The sequence below is a fragment of the Phasianus colchicus genome, chromosome 8, assembly GCF_987193195.1.
Source record: "Phasianus colchicus chromosome 8, bPhaCol1.hap1.1, whole genome shotgun sequence".
NCBI lineage: Eukaryota > Metazoa > Chordata > Aves > Galliformes > Phasianidae > Phasianus > Phasianus colchicus.
In genome coordinates this window covers 18,727,532-18,748,491 of record NC_143443.1, presented here as the reverse complement: position 1 = coordinate 18,748,491, position 20,960 = coordinate 18,727,532, and the positions used below count along the sequence as shown (strand labels likewise).

At 42.1% G+C, this 20,960-nt stretch overlaps 1 protein-coding gene across 9 annotated transcripts in view; it reads left to right on the top strand.

The window, feature by feature from the left end:
- Positions 1-20,960, top strand: part of ARHGAP22 (Rho GTPase activating protein 22) — a 148,968-nt gene that overhangs the window by 117,164 nt on the left and 10,844 nt on the right. For 8 of the 9 annotated variants that reach the window (XM_090145172.1, XM_031607680.2, XM_090145170.1 and 5 more), the window contains 3 exons: positions 9,898-10,105; positions 14,171-14,303; positions 19,341-19,414. In XM_090145172.1, coding sequence (XP_090001298.1) covers positions 9,898-10,105; positions 14,171-14,303; positions 19,341-19,414 — 415 coding nt within the window. Of the gene's footprint in view, positions 1-815; positions 4,490-9,897; positions 10,106-14,170; positions 14,304-19,340; positions 19,415-20,960 lie in introns of those variants that run through there. The other variant, XM_090145175.1, reaches the window with a different exon arrangement.

Below are 20,960 nucleotides of genomic sequence, written 5' to 3'. Positions count from 1 at the left end.
CACAAGTATTTTGTACTTACCAGCATTCAGAATTTCTATAAAACTTCTGTAGAGTGGGGGAGATCAATGTGCAGCAGCACATTTGGAAGGGAAGTTATACCAGATGCATTCTACAGACAGCTTCATACAGCTCTATGGAAGCAATCTGTTAAATGTAGGCAGGTGTGTGCAGGAGTTGGTAAATAAAAAGCTCTGTAAATGATGTTCTCATGCTGTGGGAGAAAGAAGCTTCTTGGGGCAGGTTTTTGGAGATCACTGCTTGCTAAAAGGCATATTTTGTTGCTCTTTATGTTTAGTTCTCCAAGTCCTTCTTGCCTTTGTTTAGAGATAGATAGACCAATAAACAAGAGGGGTTTGGCTGTGGATTGAGAATGTTGTGGTTGAGTGATGTTTAGGTCTTTTTATCATCTTTTCTCTGTGAGCAAACAGTTACAATCTCAGTTTAGAGCATAAACTGGGCAGAGTCCACTGCAGGGGTAATTTACAGTGCAGCTCAGTAAGTTCCTTTCCTGACATATTTTAAAGGGATGGGAGAACACCATGCACAGGTTACGCCGAGTTTGTTGTGTGATGAGGATGAGCACTGCTGTTTGCTCACCTTTCAACCAGGGTTGACTGGCTTATCAGTCAGTAAACAGAAGCCTATTTATTCTTTACAGATTTCATTTTATCAGTCAAGGTTGAGACCCCAGCCCAGAGCAGGGGAGTCATTTTGTTTATGGACAGACCTTCTCAAAGTTTTTGGAGAGGGAAAAAAACTAGAACAAAAATTTACTGTACAAGGGATGTACTATTGGAGGTTTTTCTGCTGGCTTCAGTCCTGTGACTGATCACCTGTAACTGATTCACTGCCAGCTTTCAGCAGGTACAGTGAGGTGCTCAGTGCCCATCTTTGCCTGGGCTAAGGAGTGAATTGGTATAAGGCTCAAATAACCTGAAAATTAAGGAACTTCAGCTCTAACTTGGATAATTCATCCTTTTTGTGTAAATGGTCAAAATAATTTCCTACATCTGAGTTCCCTCAGACAGATTCACTTGAGTATACCTGTATACTAGCTAACACTATGTGTAAGCCAATGTTTAAAAATTAGCCATGCCCCATAGGCACTTGCTAGAGCTGTACAAGCCAGCAAGTTTGTTCACAATCAGAGATGGGGAGGATTTTTTTCTGAGTTCATGCAGGTTCACCACTGCTGTCTGTTGCAACCATATTCAAGACTGAATTTGATCCGAGTTAGATGCCAACCCCGAGATATGCCTGGATTTTCAGAGTTGTCTGAGCTGTAGTGAACTTCCCAGCCAGTCTGATGGCTTGTAGTGACATGTAGAGGCAGGATCATAGAATCACCAGTGATTCACTACCCTTAGTGTGAAAAACCATTTTCCTTACATCCAGTCTAAATCTCCTCTCTTTTAGTTTGAACCATTTCCCCTTGTCCTGTCATGACAGGCCCTGCTAAAGAGTATGTCCCCTTCTTTTCTACAGCCTCCTTTTAGATATTTCTGAAAGGCTGACCTCAGGTCTCCCTGGAGCCTTCTCTTCACCAGTCTGAACAGCCCCAGCTCTCTCAGCCTGTCCTCTTAGGATTGGTGTTCCACCCCTTGGGTCATTTCTGTGGCCCTTCTCTGGATGCATTCCAACAGGTCTGTTTCTGTCCTTTGCTGAGGACTCCACATCTGGATGCAGTATTCCAGGTGAGGCCTCACTAGTGCAGAGCAGAGGGGCAGGATCACCTTCCTAGCCCTGCTGTCCACACTTCTTTTGGTGCAGCCCAGGATATGGTTGGCTTTCTGGACCGTAGGGGGCAGTCTGCCATCTACCAGTTCTCCCAGGTCCTTTTCTGGACTATCCTTTCATCCCCCTCCATGAGATCCTCAGGTGGCACTTACAGTTTTGATGGCAAGTTGATAATTGCTGTTGTTGCAGTGCTGGGTATAATTCTGCAGCTTCAGCAATCCAGTGAGTACGTGAGAATTTTGGGTTTCATTTTTAGGAAACATAACAAAGAAAGCAGGATCCAAGTGCAACACAAAAGTTCAAAACATGGAAGACAAAATATAAATACATATATATTCATCTGTGTATATGTTATATATATACACACACAATTTTTTTTTATTCTAGTCTCATTGTATTCTGTAGTTAAAGTCATGATTTTTGACAGAAGGCTTTGAAAGGCATTGAGAATTTTTTCATATAAGGCAAGAAGATGATAACTGTGGAATGGTAGCCACACAGCACAGTGTCAGCTTCTTCTCACAGAACATTTCTAGCTGCAGTAACCATCCACAGGGAACAATAACAAAACAGCTGCTGTTTCCTGCTTCAGTTGTGATGCTTACATGAGCAAGCATGTATGCATCTTGCCTTTTTCTCTCATCAGGGCAGTATTTGCTCTTTCTTTGGAGAACAGTTTACGCTGTTTTTGCCATCTCTCACACAACTCAGGGTACTCCTACAAGACATGCTAATGTCTAACTGTGCTTTGAGTCATGCTGTGTCCTTGGCTGCAGAGAACCTGTGAATTTCATATGTTGACTATACGTTGGTTACAGTGGTGTCCATGTTAAACTCACTTTCTACTTCACTGGATGCCTCTTTGTTCTTGTAATTTGAGAGATGGAAAACAGAAACGGAGAAGGGAATGGAAGAATGAAGGTCTGCATTTGCTGTCTCCTGAGCTCTCATTCCAAATGTTGAGTTCCTGGCTCTGTAATGTTATTAGCAGATGTGACATGTTTTGAGGCATCATTCCAGGGAATATTGCCAGAATTCCTGGTGGTGTCTCAGCCATTCAAAAGACTTTCCATAACCTGCAGCCTCAGTGTTCTCCACAAGTGAAGAGAGAACAATAAAGGGGTGAAGTGTACCCAAGATCTCATTTCTACCTTTTGTTCAAGGATTTCCATCACTTACCAAATGTCCTTTACTGGACTTCAAGAATTGTCTAGTGCTTTGTCTGGGGATCTGGTATCTATCTTTGAAATGCATTTCTATTTAAGGTAAACCTTGAATACCTAATGATTGCCATACTATTATGCTATTCAAGAACTGGAGCTTTTGATCCTGGTGTTGCCTTTACATAAAGTGAGAGCTTTTGATCAAATCAGAGGATGTAGAAACAGAGTCTGATATCAAGTTTCCTGAGCTGTGGTTCGACACTATCTCAGTGACTGAAATCTCAGCATTCAGCCACTGGGTCAGTGCCTTCTCTAACATGTATTTAAGCTGAGCCACAGTGTAGTTAAGCATGAGGTGAGCCAGGAAGTTAAATTGAGTTGTGGTCTCTCGAGTGGCCATAGATGTGATATTTTAATTATTGACGCAGATGAGCATCTGCAAACAGGGATTTTAATTTTTTAATATTTTTTTATGCCAAAGGGAGATGCATAAATTTCTTCAGATGATTGGTGCAAAGGTTCTGAGGAGTGACTGCTGCCTATCTGCAGTCATGTGTGTACATTTTGTAGAGGGGATGAAGGGCCACCGTCAGTGTAACTGTATGGATCACAATGAGGCAGGCATTGCTCTTGACTACTGGCCACTTACCCTGAGCGCAGGAGCTGAGTGTGTGAATGTTTCCCTACAGGTAAGTCCTGGGTGTTGGCTGACATGCAAAGAGCTTTTAGTTTCTTCCCCTACTGGTTATCCTATCCAGCTGTGCTATTTGTTGTCAACAGGCGGATTCTCTATAAAGGGCTAAAGCAGGGGCTGCATGCACACAAAAACACTAAAAAAACATCCCACAAAAAACTGCACTAGGTCAAAGTCTGTGGCTTGTCCTATGCTATGTCAAACTTTCCACTGAGTTCAAGAGCTGGGAGGTATTGCCAGAGTGTGCTGAAGTGGGGATAAGTGCTAAACATTAGGTTTGTCCTTCTGATACTTTGGGAGCAGCTCAAAGGCCAGAGCAGGGCTCTGGGCTGCCCGTAGCACAGCTAATGCTGCCTGTATCAGGAAGGGATCCAGAGCGTGGCATGCAGACAGTGACTGTTGCTCAGCTTTTTTCAGCTATCTAGAATAGATCTGACAAGCAATTAGACCATGAATATATTACAGAGCCGATGGGGGATGCCTTTGTTAAAACTTGTGACCCATACTTAGGTGCTGTTTACATTGGCGGCAGCTTCGAGGGTGGGCAAGACCCTACCTGCCTGTCTTTCTGCTCGATCCTTCCCCTTGCCGAGCGAGCTGGGGAGCTCTGCATCTCATTGGATATTTCAAATGCTTTCTGCACAAGTCATAATTAATGCTGAGTTGTGGAGCTAAGACCAGATGTGCTGCTGCGATTATCTCCCAGGGCAGATCGGCTGCTCTCCACTCTGGAGCGCTGGGTGAATGGAAAGCTGCCAGTGCTGGGGCTCAGAATGTGTCTGATGCCTGAAGTCAGGACTTTCTTTCTCTGCCGCTCCTGCTGTCTGACACTGCCTGGTTTCTGCTTGAAGCTCAGCGCCTGTCATGTAGCGGAGTGCTGCACAAGAACGAGAGGTATGAGATGATTTTGTAGAGTTTAGATTTGTTATGGTTTTCTTTTCCTGGATGTAAAGCAGATATTTGAGCTTAGACTCAGACAGAGGCTGAATATCTCAGTAAAGCAGCTGTCCTTACAAAGAGGAAGGAGTGGGAAGGACCCAGGCTGTGGCCAAAAATACTACTGGGTGCCAAGCTACTATTTGAGTTAATGGGGAAATAGTTATGCTTCTTTTTACATGGAATGATTAAATGAATATAGATGCATCAGAGTTACTGTGTCCCAGTATGGAGGCTGATCTTTGTGGGGAATGAGGTTAAAAGATGCTGAGTTCTGGCACAGAGTTGTTTGCGTGACCTTGGGCAAGTTATTTAGTCACATTTATGTTGCTTCCTGATTATCTGTTGTTTCCTTTTCTTTCCTCTGCTTTTGCATGCTTTGTCTGCCTGGACGGTTAGTCGTTAGGAGCTATCTTTTGGGGGGCTGCTCCAGCGCCTGGTGTGGAGCTCTGCTTTCAGTCGTGCTGCAGTAATTCATGCCGCATGTGCTTGGGTGGGCCAGGGGAGGGCAGGAAGAGCTACAGGTTTGTGTGTGCTTTTTGCTGGGAAAGCCTATGCACTTCTGAATGTCTGCCCATGGATTTTCGCAGTGCTTTCATGTGTGAGAGGGGACAGATAAATGGGAGCCTAAGCATGAGTGTGGGAAGGTAAAAGCAGAAGCTTACCTGTGCAGGTGAGCACGTACACAACTTTTATATCCACAAACCGCTGTCTGTGAAGCACCACATGCGTGCGCGGGTGTGCAGGCTGTATAGCAGCATCCAGGTGTGTGCCTAATTATCTTCCTGTACATCTCTTAGCATGTGTGTACTAAACCTGTGCCTACAGCTGATGTAGGTGTGTCTGGACTTTTCCCTCTTTAAGGAGGTATAGAGTCCTCAGTCCTATGTGCAAAGAAAATCCATTCAAGCACTGACTTTATTATCACTTTCTTTGGTTTATTTTGGTTGAAATCAGAGCTCTGATGAGGAAAAATGAAGCAGAGAGCATATATTTTCCTGCCCACAGCATGTCCAGACAGCGTAGCTGAATGTATAGGCTTTGTATGCCTGGAGCCGGTGGGTGAGATATTCAGGCCGGGACAGAAAGACTGTCTGTGTCTTAGCACATCATTCCTGGCTTGCTTTTTCCACAAAGAGCCACCTAAATCTTTAAAGAACAGAGACAGCTTGTTGGAGTAGAGGAAAGAAATTCTGTAGCCCATTTTTTCTTTAGTATCTCTTGAATCTTTCTGAAATTCAGGATGTGGTCTCAACCATGCTGCTTTTTTTTTTTTTTTTCTTTTTCCTGCATTCAAACCAAACAAAAGGGCCCAGCTATAGATAAGGATATAACAAGGAAGGTTAACCCTTGGGTTGCCAGTAGCTTTTGGCTTTATTTCTAGCTTATCCCTGTCTGGGAGTGTGACCGGATGGCAGTGGCTCCCTTTCTTCTGAATGAAGAGAGACTTCAGTGTCTGCCAGCAGGCTCATCAGATGGAGTGAAGAACTGCCAAGTTCCATCTGAGCTGTAGCCCCACTTATTAAAACCAGACCTGTGCCTTGAGGAGCCAGCAGATGAGGCTGTGTGCAATTGGTTCCACATTAGTTTTTCCTTGCAAAGCAGGGCAGCCCCTGTCCAGACCAGCAATGCTGTCTTATCTGCTGGTTTCAGGCATATTTAACTAAGTTTTACAAGCCTTTCTGAGACCTAGCTGAGGTGAGATGATTTATAGAACTAAGAGGACACCACCTCCTCAGTCTGCCCTTTTAAGCCCTAGGAGACCGAAGTAGGTGAATGTGCCACGTGCCTGAAAGAAAGATTTCTGCAAGCCCTGGACTGTCAGCAGCTCTAGCTTGCTTTTGGAAGCCCTATTCCAGCCCCAATCCAAAGAAAGCTCACTCCTTCTCTGAACCATAACCATAATTTGCTCTTCTAAGCCATGAACAAGCTCTGCAGCCATGGCACAGATGAGTGATTTCTTCAAACCTGACATTTTTTTTTTTTTTTTTTTTTTTGCTTTTGGCTGCCTCTTTTCAGCCCTATTCTAACTGTTGTTCTATGCTTTTTCTCTCTCTAAACCCTAACTATAATGGTCTTCCTACCAAGAGATATGGGAGCAATCTTTCTCTGCACAGTGACCGAGATATCCTTGTCTGTGATTTAGTAAAAAAAAATAAATAAATATAAGTAGCGTCAGGACAGAGAGAAAGTAAAGTGCAGGGCTGCAGTGTGACAGGGGCTGCAAAAGAGAAGTTGGAATTACCAACAAACTTGACTTGGGAGAAATACTTCATCTGGGCAATGCCTGGGGGACTTTTTCTAGCACTTCCCTCTAAAAGTATGGGATGAGGGAAAGAGAAAATATATGTTTGCAATCGGAATTGGGCTGAAATGGTTCTGCCAAACCAAGGTGGGTGGCAGCCAAAAGAGCTGGGCTGGGAGAAGTCTTTCATCCTAGCAGTGGCTTGAGGGTCTTTTCTCATCACCTCAGCAAAAATTGACCGAACTGTGAGGGCACGTCACTGACTGCAGGCCAGGCAAGACTAGGAGAAAGCAGGAAAAGCTTCATGCTGCAAGTGGAGATCACACATGCAGTAGTTCTGTGCATATGCTTGCATATGAGTGTCTGACATGGCCTCTGTCCTTGCTCTGGATCAGTCTAGAACACCAGAACATGGGGTTTTTGGAGAACTGCTAACTGTACTCTATACCTGGGGAAGTGCAGAGCATTTGCCTATTTCCCAGTCTTTCTCTAGACACATTCTTTAGAAGGAAGCAAGGCTGTCAGTCAGCTAGGAGGAGGAGATTTGGGAAAGCAAGGCTGCTGTTCTTTAATTGCCGTGCCATTACATAGCCTGACCTCCCTGTGGCTGTGTCTCCTGCATCTGAAAGAGTGAATTTCATGTATCATTTTGAGAAAATAGATGGGTTTGGTGGGAAGAAGCCTGGCTCAGAGATTGATGATAGGATATGGAGTGATTTTTTTGGTGATTTTTTTTTTTTATTTAACTTTTTTTTTTTTTTTTTTTTTTTTTTTTTTTTTAATATACAAGTTGGGGTTTGGGCTGAACTTGCTGTAACTAAAGCTGAAGGACCTTTTGACTGAAGGCAGCCTGTAGCCCAGGATCAAATACACGGTTCAGAGGAGGGGGGAAAAATGTTCACCAGCAGAATAGCACAAAGGAGGTTAGAGAGGTTGTGTGCTCCTGCTCAGATTTCATACAGGAGAGCTCTGCACTGCACCTTGCAGCTCCTTTTGCCTGGATTATTCTGTGTGCAGTGATAACGTTGTTGAGAATTACAGAGGCCAAGATGAGCAAGCCTTGGAGACTTTACTTTCTCAGCTATGATCTGGATATTACTAGAGAAACTAGGCTGCGAATATTGTTTTTCCTTGGCTACTCGGCATCTGTAAGAGTCCTGGAAACCCTTTGATAGTGCTGAGCACCAAATACAAGCAGTTCTGCTGTGCTGCTTTGCTTTACCCTGTCATGGCAACATGAATTACTTGATGAGATTACAAAGCAAAACAAGGAAGAGATTCCTTCTCCTAGAATATAATTTCAGGAACATCTCTGTGAAAACTCATGAACGGATTAGAAATTAGAACCAGTAAAACCTTTACTTTGAAAGACAAACAATATTTACAGTGATAAAGATAAGTCGCTCCTACACTTCAGGGCATGCTCTCCTGCCAGGATAGGGAGGGAATTTCCTTCAAGATTCTTCATGGCCCCCCAGCTCTGATTATGCAGTGCAGTTGTGCAGGCTGGAGTGTAAGAAAGGTTTCTGTATTCTGACATGTAACAGTTTTTCAGTGAATGGAAAATGGGTTTCAGGATCCTGTTTGCATGTTTCATTCAGGGAGTTAACACTAATGTCAGTGCTAGATTTTATTTCACCAAGGATTCAGCAGGGTTGGACTGAATTCAGAATGAAGGTACAATTTGATATGAGATCTCCTGTGGAGGATAGTGAATAGCGGCACGGAAACTTCTGCTGTGAGTTATCAGCATGCCATGAGTACAGCACTAAGATAGAAATGGGAAATAAGTTAATTAGTAGGAGGGAAAGGAGAGCCCTAAAAATGACCAAAATGATCAAAAGAAATGTGATATATTCACATGCATGCATCATTAAACACTACTTGGCTGCTGTTTGTGAACAGAGTAACTTTGGTATTGGATTCTGATGGGTTTTTTTCAGATCTGTATGACTGAATGCTAAGTGCATGATCTAAAGCTCCTTGTTGATATCAGTGTAAATTTACCAGTTGCTTTGAGCAATGTTTGAGTAGAATTTCCTGTCTGAAACTGAGTAAATCTTGGAATTTTCAAATTTCTAAATACCTAATCTCCAGAATGAGATTAATTTGTTTGCTGTCTTCCTTGACTCCTCCATATCTTATAGGGTGCTAGAACTGGGATTGCAGAGCATGGCTCACAGGTTGTCCTTTTAGATGGAGTTATCTCCTAGTGGCAGGGATTGAACTTAGGGACCTCACAGCCTGAGTCTCTTCTGCGTTGTCAAAAAGATGTGACCCCAGTGGTGGCATTCAGCAGCTGGCATTGTCCAGGAACTCCAGTTTCACCAAAGAGTGAGCCAGTGCTTTCATACTTGCTGGTGCATGTTTGCATTATTAGGTCTGACCTAATTACTACCTGTGGCCAGCCTGCTTTTAGAGTATCTGATGCTTCTTATACTTCCAAAGTGCAGAAAGTAAGACATGTTTTAGTAGGAAAAGCAATGATTTTGTGCATACCTGTGTTTTATTTTTCTAATTTTCATTTGTTAATTTTAATTAAGGCAAAATAAATAGAAACTCAGAGTTTACAGTAGGTGGAGAGTGAGAGCAGTTTCACTCTCATAAGCCACTTTTGATGTGGACAACTATATTCTGTCATGCTGGTAATCTTCTTGCAGGGGGAGTGCTACCTGTTAGGCTGGGCAGCTGCAAACTACTGAACAGTAACTGTGTGAGTGGTGTGTACGTGTAAAAAAGCATTGTGTCCCATGCTTCTGTTTTGGCATTCTTAAGACTGAAGGTGCAATGGAAATGTAATTACTTAATTCAGGTTCAGCGCAGCTGTAGATAACTATAAGCATAATCTCAACTCCACTCTCCTTGTGTATATTGAGGTATATACTATCTTAGGGTAAAGGGTACTTTAAAGCACTCTTAAGCAGAAAAAAAAAACCAATCACACTTGGCATGTAATTGTACTTGTTTTTTAAAACCCGTTTATTCTTCAGAGTCTGTTAAAAACTGGACCCTTGTGCAGCTCCATCCATACAAAATAATTTCCCTCATAATTCACCCAGAGCAATAGCTCACGAAGGGTTGCAGTTAACACCCAAATGTCTCTCTTGCTCTCTTTTGGCAGGGATCTTTGGACAGCGATTGGAGGACACTGTGCAGTACGAGAGGAAGTATGGCCAGCGGTTAGCCCCACTGCTGGTGGAACAGTGTGTGGATTTTATTCGGGAGCGAGGACTTACAGAGGAGGGACTCTTTCGGATGCCTGGCCAAGCCAACCTTGTCAAAGATTTGCAGGATTCTTTTGACTGTGGAGAGAAGCCACTCTTTGACAGGTGAGTTGACATCAGCAAATTCAGATTGTTTTACTTGTGGTATGTAAAGTCTGGCAGGAGCAGCCTGATGGTAGCTATTTTAGTTACACGTTCTCTTCATTCAGAGAGTTTGCTGGGCCTCTCTCTTGCATGGTTTTGAGTGTTGAGGCCTACATTTGGTTCAGTGCTTGAGCAGGGAGAGAAATTGAGCTGAGCATAAGCACATCTTGAAAGCCATTGCTAAATGTGGGTACAGCCCACTCAGTAGTTGGTAAGATCCCACCATAAAAATACATAGGACAGTAATGTCTTACTTCTTTCAGATGTTGCATTTCTCTCTTGTTCCATAGTGAATCTGTCCAGGAGAAAAATCTCAACTCTTACCCTTCCTTTGTCACTGGGTTTCAGAATAGTCACCAAGATTTTACACATCTTTCCCTGGCTGTTTTATGTGTAATGTATGGAATTTATCAGCATGTCATAGCCAAGTATTTTCTGGCCACAGAATTCTAGGCCAAAATGAATTCTTTTTTGGTCAAGAATTTCAGCATCTGAGGAAGAACACTTATTTCAAAGTTGAATATATCTTAGGGACACCTGTGTTCTGTTTTGATTTTTCAGTAAAAGTTAAGTCAGATGTTTCCAAAAGAAAAATGACAATTTCCCATTTTAATTCCCTCTGCAAATATGTTGATGCAATCACTCCTTGTGTGGTACAGAGAAATGGTAGCTGCGTTTTGGTCTCACTGTCCATGCCAGTGTCAGGGACCATTGAGAGCCAGTTATTCTTCAAGGGGAGGTGACTCAGGAGCCAAGAGCATTAACAAGCACGAGGACCCCACTCCCATCATACCTGAGCCAGGTACTCAAGGCAGATGCAGAGAGAGCACTGAGGCTCAGGATCATGATCAGCAGGCAAGTCCATAGCGATAATGTCCAAGGTCAGGCTGGGAAGTAGAGCTTGATGATCTGTGAGATCCCTTCTAATCCAAGCCATTCTATGAGTCTATGAATTCCAACCTTGAATCAATGTCCTGGTTGAGATAACGGGGTGTGTGGCCAGTCAGTCATGGCTGAGGGGCTGTTGGCTGCAACAGGAAGAGCTCTAAGTTCGGCCAAGGAATAGGACATCTCTCAGCCACACTATCTCTACCTTGGCTATGAGCCCAGTCAAATAATCAGGAGGGTGGATGCTCTCGGGCCCTTGCAGCCATATCCTGTCCATCCTCTGTAACTGCTATTTCTTTCCCTCTCTCATGTGCACACATGCTATCCAGAATGATGGTTAGCATTGTGCTGACCTGAAGAGCCCTTTGAGAATTTTGCCTTGACCCTGGAAGAGTACTGGAACTTTAGCGGTGCTTGGATCCCAGGGCATTGCACAGATCTATCACACGTCCAGGAGTGGGATCAGATCTGAGATCTTTACCTGGAGACCAGGGTCCATTTCATGCCAAAACTCCCTAGGACAGGTTTCCTAGGTGGCATTGGCAGTTTCTGGTATGTCAGCATATTAACTCGGGGAATCACTTTCCTGTGGATCTGCAGCCAATCTTGATGTTGCCAGTGCTGTACCAACCTACTGCTGCAGGAAGTAATACTGCTCTCCTGCATGATAGCATTGGGTTTGCACTCATCCTGGGAAAAATATCCTTTGAGTTTATTGTGAGCATTCTTCTAATTCTTCCCTCCCCTCTGCTTCCCAGGCCACCCATCCTTTTTTCTTTGATTCTTAACCACAGTCTGTATTTGCTCCCTAAGTAGAAGAGTTGAGACATTTTCATGAAAAAAACTCGAAATGTCATCTTTTCTTAAAATCTTTTTTTTTTTTTTTTCCTTTAACTAAACGTCTGGATGCTCTGGTTCAGAGTTAGAATTGTCTAAATTCATGTGGAAGTGAAGTGAACAGAGTTGTTTTGGAAAACACTTATTCAGGAATAGGAGTAACTACAGATGGAATTAATTAGGACAGTCTCACTTCCACGTCTTACCTTCTTCTAATCTATTCTAACTTAGTTGCCCAAAGACAAGAAAAGCCTCCTCCCAGAACACTGAAAGCAGAAGGCACCTTTATTTCCATAGGCATTTGCAATAGTGAAATAGATCAATGAGAAGCATCACCTTTAACAGAGGCAATGAAGATCTTCATGAAGGAATGCCTGTCATTTGGGTCGTTGATCTGAAATGGACAACTCAATTTTCAGCACAGAATTGGAGGAGTAAAGCCTGGTAGCATCTGAGCAGTGTGACCATTGAGGGTTCCTCAGCTGTTGCCTTTCTGCCCTACCTTCCCCTTGCAGCCACCGTGACTACTGCAGCTTGCAGGCCCTGCTCTCTGATCTTTTATATCAGCTCCCACAGAAAGGGAGAAACAATTCCATCATGCTGAGTGAAAGACTTCTCCTAGCAAGCATAATTCTCTCTGTGTAACTGTCTGTATATGGCCTAGAATAACTAAGCAGCAGCAAATATTTTCTGCAAACGTGATATCCATATCCTTGTTCCCAAATCAGGTACAGTGAAGGAGTACATTTTTTTTTCTTCTCCTTCTTTCTGGTTGCAGCCAGTGCAGTTTGATTCTGTGATGAACTCAACATTGTTTGATCTTCCAAATGCTAAAGCCTACCTGTCCCATGATAGATCTCCGATGATTAATAATTAAAATATTTACTTTTAAAAGGCTTGGGTTTTCAGTTTAAGTTTTAAATGCATATGTAGGTATTTAATGAAAAGCCAGGTGTTGCAGTTGGAAGCACCTACAGCAGTCTGCTCCTATCGCATATCCATGTCACTGACATTTTGGCTGGATTTCATCTGGCCATGCTGGTGTAACAATAAACTCCAACCAGGGGACCTGAAGTTGTAATGTATGGGCTCTGCTGCTGAGTGATAATCATTCATGCCTGAAACTTCATAACAAAAGATTTAAGGTTATTGACCTCATTTGTAAAGTATTTGTAATCAACTGAAGAAAACTCTGATATTCTCAGATTGATAGAGTTATTGAATAGAAATAGCAAAATTAATAACAAGTGGTCAAATATTGATACTTATTAAACTATCAGCAGCTCGTTCCGGTCATTTTTCCAATTTTCAAAAAAAAATTTGGAAGTTTTACAGTTATGTTTCTAATATCAGTCAGTATGCATGCCTGTGTATTTTTCTCCTTTCCCAGTAGTTTGGGAATTATTAGCAAGCTTCAGTAAAATAACAGGGATGGAAGTTTCTTTAAGAGAATTGAATCCAATGCTCTTATCAGAGCAGAATAAAAATAGAAGTGCTAGTCTTGTGTATTTTGTCCTTGCACTGGTCTCCTGCAGCTGCAAAATATTTGGTAGAGTTCATTACACTTCAAAGTACTGTTTAAAAACACTGTAAAGAGAAGAGATTCAGCTTTTAAAGAAGTGAGAATTTGAGGCTGTGTTGTTTACTGATGTGTTTTTCTCAGAATTCTCTAAAGACTGTCAGGGCAGTGGTGGGAAGTGAAGAGCTGGTGACACAAACTGTTGAGATTTCTAGCCATTTGCAAAGGTAATCAGAGCTGTACAGTAGGCAACTTGTAATGAGGCACTGTCACAAACCAGAAATTGAATAGATAATGTAAAGGGAAGAAACGGTGCATCTTCATCATGGCATTTGATACCTCAAGCCCTAATTGAAAGTAAAGGATAGAGAAGAGGGAAAAGAAGCCCCTGCAGTGGAAGAGTATCAGGCAGAAGGATTCAGTTAGAGGATCAGAGATTGTTTGATTGCATGAGGGTGCAGAGATTTGTTGTCAGAACCGTGTGATCACTGTGTTCTGCATTGCACACCTTCTTGACCACACTGTCTGAGGAACCACACCTACCTTGAGCAGGAGCATCCCTTCACTGCTCACATTGCTTGAGATGCATTCTTATTTTGACAGAGGGGAGATCTTCCTGGTCCCAAGGTAGACCGTAATGCTTCATACAGATGTGTAACAGAATGGTTCCACTTTGTGTACCTACCTTGTCCCTAAGAGGGACTTTGATCCACCCTGCCTGAAGGCATCAGGCTTTAGGGTAGCGTGGGTGTCTAAATTTCCTTCCTTCTTCTGTATTGCAGCAACACGGATGTTCACACTGTGGCGTCCCTCCTGAAGCTTTACCTCCGAGAGCTGCCAGAGCCTGTCATCCCCTTTGCCAAATACGAAGACTTTCTTTCTTGTGGACAGCTACTCTCAAAAGATGAGGGAGAGGTCAGTGATCATTCTAATCTGTCTCCTTCTACCTTGAGGGTTTTTTCCAAGACCCAATACAGCTTCCTTCTCATCATTCTTCAGTCCTAATTTAAAATCAGTGAAGTTCCTGGGAACCTTCCCCTGAATTTTCCTGAAGCTATGCACCGGCTTAAGTATCACAGGCTCCTGCTTGAAGCAGGAACTATTTTAAGTCAGTCTTGTAGCCTAGTGCTTCTCTCATCTGAACAGTGGTGTTCTATAGCATAATCAGTAAGAGGTGCAAGGTGTGAGATCTAGGTTCCTTTTCCAGCTTTGCTGTTGACTCATTAGCAAGTTTTATGAAGTCACTCTCCTTCTCTGTGTTTTCAATGTCATATATGGGAACAGTATATTCTGCCTTCCAGAGTTGTTGAATGAGATGTTGATTGGTGTGATGGTCTTTGTATTTCTTAGAGGATAGACACTCTAAAAGGACACAGTATAATATTATCCTAAAATGGGGGAAGTAAAGCTATGAATACTTTTCCAGAACCTTCAGTTCTTCCATTTGGCTTCCTCAGAGAAACCTCAACTCTGTGGCAATTGTGGAAATTTTGATTCAGCTCTCGCAAGGATAATTTACAATATGATTGATTGATCTGTTCTATCCATATTGCTCCCTGTGTGGCGATGTCTGAGCTCTTTGCTGACTGCAAGGGCACGTTGAATCTGGTCTAATGTGGGTGGAACTGTGCTGCCTTCTAAAGTGAGGTTTAGAGTTGTACGCCTTATTATTTATGTCAGCTAAAGAAGCGAAGGCCTGAGGGCTTGTAAGTCGCAGCCACGTTTCTGTCCTTTTCTGCGTGTGGCCTCAAGGGCATTCTTACATCTCTGTCTCTGGTGGGTACTGTAACAGCTGTTCTTTGCTGAGAGCCTTGTTCACCTTTAGTTGAAGTGGCTTTGGGAAGATTGAGTCCTTGATGATGCCAAAAGAAGATGCTTGTTTGCATGGATCAAATACAGAATATCTGATAATATATAAGGGGGTTTTTAAGGGCAGAAAGCAAGTTTGGTACTGTCTGTACACACACACACACAACCTATTCTCTAGCCAGCTCTGAGGAAGCAATTATCTGTGGTATCTGTGCATGACACAGTATAACACTGCACACTGATACTCATTTGTGTCCTGGACACAGCTGCATCAGTGTGTCAGTGCACTAGTGTTGTCTCTTAAACGGTACACGTATGTGTCTACTGGCTCCAAAACTTGCTCGTATATTAACAGCCAATGCAGTCATTGCTGCAGGGTGCTATGTTACAGACAGCAGAAAGGCTGATCTCGTGAGAAACAGCAGCATTCCTAAGGCAGTGGAGCTGGTTTCATTTTGGTCATACAGAATGCAGACTGAGAAGTTTTGAATCCATTAAGCACTATTGCACAAGAGTAGAGGCAGTGCCAAGTTGGGCAAACATAATTGTATAGCATTGCTCAGCTTATTAATGATGTAGTTTTGTATTTTGCCTGATTTTGCCTACACAGGTTGCAGCAGTTTGGGAAGCAGCATCTGTGTTAGTTTTGTGGGAGCAAGGCCAGACTGAAAAGAGTTGTAGTGAAAGCATTGTTCTCTTTGGATTAGAAAGGAGATGAGGAGGACCAGATAGTTGAAATGAAAGCTTAGAAAATACAGTACTGCTGATAGCACAATGTTGTCTCATTAAAATCACAGCAGTAAACAACCATTCCTTTGGTCAGGAAAATCTGGAACCTCAACAAGGGCTGTTTACTTTTTTTTTTTTTTGAAAGGTGGAGTGCACACACCAAGGGCGGAAAGGCTGTACGTGCACAGTAGCACGTGGAGCAGAAGGAGCACAGTCATACCCGCCTGTAGGGCTTGCCTTGCCTCCCACATGGAAAGTCCCCCTGCTGAAAAATGTGGTTTCATTGAAATTCAGAGAATTTCAAAGTCAAATGTTTCATTTTGAAAATAATAATAATAATTAAATATATATATATATATACACACCTTGAAACAAAATTCAAATCATTGTTTGAAGGAATGTTTTGTTCTAATTTTTCATACGGAAGTTTTGAATAAGACATTTAGACTCAATTATGATTTTCTTTAGTTGTAACCTCCCCAAATAAAACCAGAATTACTTAAAGCAAAATAGCAATTCAGATAAAAGAGTTGGCACTTCATACTGCTACACTGTGAACATAGATAGGAACTATCATGACCTTAGCTTGGCCTAATCTCCATTTGTATCAAAAAAAATACCCCAGCATTGTCCCAGGCATCTATTTTTGATTCTTTGTTGTTCATGTTCGTTCATCACCCAACTAAATTTTGGTTCTGGAATGCAAACAGAAACTTAATGAAGCCTTTGAGCTGTGGCTGTGCTGAGGCCTCCAGGTATCTCAGCAGCTCTGCAGCATTAAAAGGAGATTGGATTCTGATCCCAGCTGGTTGTGAGAAGGAGATTTACGAATGAATGAAAGATCTTCAAATCTTAAAAAACTCATTTGATTCTGAGCTGATGTGGCAGTGTTTTAGCCTTCCCTGCTGACTGTACTCTAGAGATGCCCTCAGTAGTTCAGTGGACTAAGCCACTGGCTTTGGGATTTTAGAAGGAACTGAATTTGGGTGAACATTTGAAGTGCTGCCAGTTTTCTAGCCCGTCTAGACCAGAACTAGCCCTGTTAGTGCTGATCTCTTACACACATTGCAAAATCCTTGATTATAGGACCACTCCTTGGAAAAACTGTGATAAATAAAGCAGCATTTTTTAAGGAGTTAAGTTACTACTGCAGATTACCATCATGGTGAATGGCAGCACAGTGCCTCTACTGCTTGCTTGGCTGCAGCCATACACCACAACCTGTACTGTGTTAGCTGGTAACACTGCAGCAGTTTCTAGTTCGCATTTTCCATATTTCACCAGCTCAGCTTCCTGGCATTTGTTGGTCAGGTTGGTGGGCACAAATATGGAAGCTTTCTTTGTTTTGTTTTGTTTTGTTTTTTTCAAACCTGAGAAGTGGTTCTACCACAGTGAATCCGAAAGATCCTCTCATTGTAATCCCACATTTGTGATTCCTTGTGGCAGAGCATGGATGATAAATATCTACAACCTTTTTTTCTTTCAGATAGGGCTTGTACCTTTAGATCATACTTCCAGCTGCCTGCATGTTCTGCTACAAAGCCCTCTCTTGTATCCAGTGAAGCTGTGACATTTTAATTCAGAGCACTTGAAACACAGTGCCAAATGTCATTCTGATTTCTGTATTTGAAATAAATTGGGTTACAGAGCAAAACTTGAGAGGCTTGTTAGCTCAACAATATCTAGTTCAAACACCTCACTTGAAAGCTGGATGACCTGAAAAACTGACTTTAACCTTCACATCAATAGCAGCTTTCCTTGATTCAAATGTCTTCAGAAGTTCAAGAAAGATGTTTGAGATTTTCAAGAGACTGCTCTTTTATTGGAGACTCCATTGTTGTCACTTTTAACCGGCGTGATTTTTACCTGGAGGAATTAAAAAAAGACTTACTGCTTTTAAGAGTACTTTTTTAAAGTTCACCTTTTTCTTAGTTGGACTCTTTTGTTTACTGGCAAATTCAGAAGAAAAAATTATTTACTTTCAGGACATTAAAGATGGAGGCAGACTGATGACTCCAGACTTATCTGGAGCAGAGGAGTCATGAAGATCTTGCAGGAGGCTGCCCACAGAATCCCCTCCCTGACATTCATTACAAAATGGAGGAAAGCTGCAAATGAATGTCCAAATGCAGTTATCTGGCTTGGAACCAGCTATTTCTGAAACTTCTCTAGCAGTCCTCCCTTAGTTAACAGCAATCACTCTTCACAGATGTGTTTGGATATCAATCTTCACACAGGGGTGGTAGTCTCAAATAATGAGCAAACTTCCAGGGTAACCGCAGCATTGAAAGGAACGAGTAAATGATGGCGGGACTGCAGCAGGACAACAGCCCTGAGTCACAGGTTTTCATAAGATGGTTTAAGTAGCTTCAGGGTTTTAAGTCATTTGTCAGGCAGATCTCTCATCTTACATTTTAATGTACTTACATTTTAATGTAAAGACAGAAAGTTTACGAGGAAGTGTCACAGCTCAGAATGACTGCAAATGGAAGTAACTAAAAAGGAGGTATCTGAACTGGAATGTTGTCAGCTTCTTAAAGAAAAATTCTCCTCTGCTCTGTTTGGCATTACTGCACCCTGTTTATGGTATGTTCAGTGCCTCTGAAGTTTTGAATAGGCAGGGTGCTGGAAAGGCATATTTGCTGGTCCACTTATACCAGTATACCTGTGAGCAGACTGAAGACCAGCAGGTTTCCCTTGATAAAGGTTTTTACATTAAACCATTACAGCTGACAAGAGGATTTCCACAAATTTAGAACACTGAATCAAGTTCTGGATGTGGGCTTTCAGTATTTCAGTCTGTGATCTGACTTCAGGAATTCTGCAGCCTTTTTCTCTTGGACAAAAGCTTTTCTTGGTGTTTGGGGAATAAGCATGCTGACTTGGTGGTTTGCAAAGGGGATGATTTTCCTTCTGTTGTAGATGGACAGCCCACCTATTTTTTGGTTTATTTTCTTTCTCTGTATTTTAGAATTTTAAGATTTTTTTTTTCTTAAAAAATAATAATAAGAAGAAGAATTTATATATATAATAAATGTATATAATAATTTTTTGTTTGTTTGTTTTTGTTTGTTCATTTATTTTTGGGTCTGGGGAAAGATCCCAGTAATGATGCTTCTCTGGGTGGGCACCTCTGCTTGCTGGGCCAACAGCACTCCCATAGACAGCTATTTTCTCTCTATCTAGTGTCAATATATGGTGTGTAGTGGATCTCTCTTACTGGGACCACTGTTTCTACCTGAGAGGGAAGGAACAATGAAGGATGATACTGTCTACAAAGCCTCATTGTGCTATCATTTGTTGATTCGCAGGTTTGACTCTGGAAAGAGGATTTTATAGCACTGAAAGAGAGTCATGTCTGCTTTGCATCATTTATATTTATAGTTCTCCTTTCTTGTTTTTCTTGTCCCTCAGGGTACTCAGGAACTGGTTAAACAGGTAAAGAATTTGCCCCAAGCCAACTACAATCTTCTGAAGTACATATGCAAGTAAGTGAAATTAACACTTGGAAAAGTCACTACATTTTGTGAGATTCAATCTTATATACAAATAATTTACTCTGAAAGTTTGAATGTTCAGTCACCACTTACACATAACTTACTGCTCCTATAAAGTACGTATAGGTGGATGTGCAGCCAAGCAAATTGCTGTCATCCACAGCCTTCAAAGCAAGTGTCAATGATGCTGCTATGTGGTACTGTTTGTTTCAGAAGCACTTAAAGACCAATAAGGAAAGGTAGTATTTCCAGGCACTGCACAGCAGGAGGATTTGTAATTCAAGCTGAGTAGCAGATAGAGTTATGATAGAGGCCAGTCTGGCCTCAGGTCTGATTTGGAAGTGGGGTTGGGAGTGGCTTGGAGTGCCAGGGATTCTGCGGCCTTTTCTCCTTTTGTCTCTCTGCTGATTGTGCCGGTTCCAGGTGGGAAGGAATGGTCTGGGAGCTGGAACAGAATGTTAGCCTTAATACAATGTAATTCACTTTGTCATATTGTGATCTCTGTGGTAATGTCCTTTGCACATCTGCAACAAGCAGTAGACATAAATGCTGACATGAAGCCCGTGCCTTACTCAGGAGATGACAATCGTTCCCAAGGGTACAGATGGACAGCATTTTTGAAATGTACTTTTGAATGCTTTGAAAAATGTATTGTGCCTCACTGTGTACTTCTGTGGTTTGGTATCTAAGAACTGCAAAACATTAAGTGAGAATATGGAAGAGAATATAATCATACATGTTTCTAAGTGAAGAATCGAAGAAAGTAATGTAGATTTTTGTTCTGACTTAGGGAAGAAAACAGTTCTCAGGTCTCAGCACACTGAAAGCCTCGTAAACAATAGGAGTGCCTAGAAAAAGTCAGACTGCAAGTAGAAGCATTCAGAAGTTTGTACTGTACTACTCAGTTGGCAATGAGGAAATGTTTTGACTGCTAAAACTGCTCAAATCACCCCAGAATGAACAGCAGTTCATTAAGAACAGAGTACAGGCAGAGTGAGATTGTTCAACTCTGAGGTCTGAGACCTGTTTCCTGCTTCTCTGGGTTTTCATGTCATATTGTCCTTTTTGTAATGTGGCCAATTATAAGCTATTTCAGTGTTTCTTACAGCCTACTATAGCTCCTACTGAGGCTGTTCCAAATTGCAAAACATATAACTTTTAGAAACATTCTGTTGAATTCCAGCGTATGCATACAGATAGCCAGTCTGTCTGCATTTCTTCATGTGCTATCTTTGGCTCACATAACGTTTTTTTCATGTGTTGATGTCTGCCCAGCTGATGCATTCACAAGAAGCTCTTTATCTGTGTTTTGTCAGATTCAAGAAATAAAGCTCTTCCCACGGGCTGCTTAGTTCTAGGATGAGAAGATCAGCGAAATGTCTTTTTTTACCTCCATCTGTAAGTGAAAACTGGCAGAAACCATTCCATGTAAATGGAAATTTCCCAGAAAATCTGTATTTGCATAGTCAGAAGTACCTTTGGCAGAAGATATTCTGTCCTCTCTTGTTCATACAAGAGGTCTGGGATTGAGTTTGAA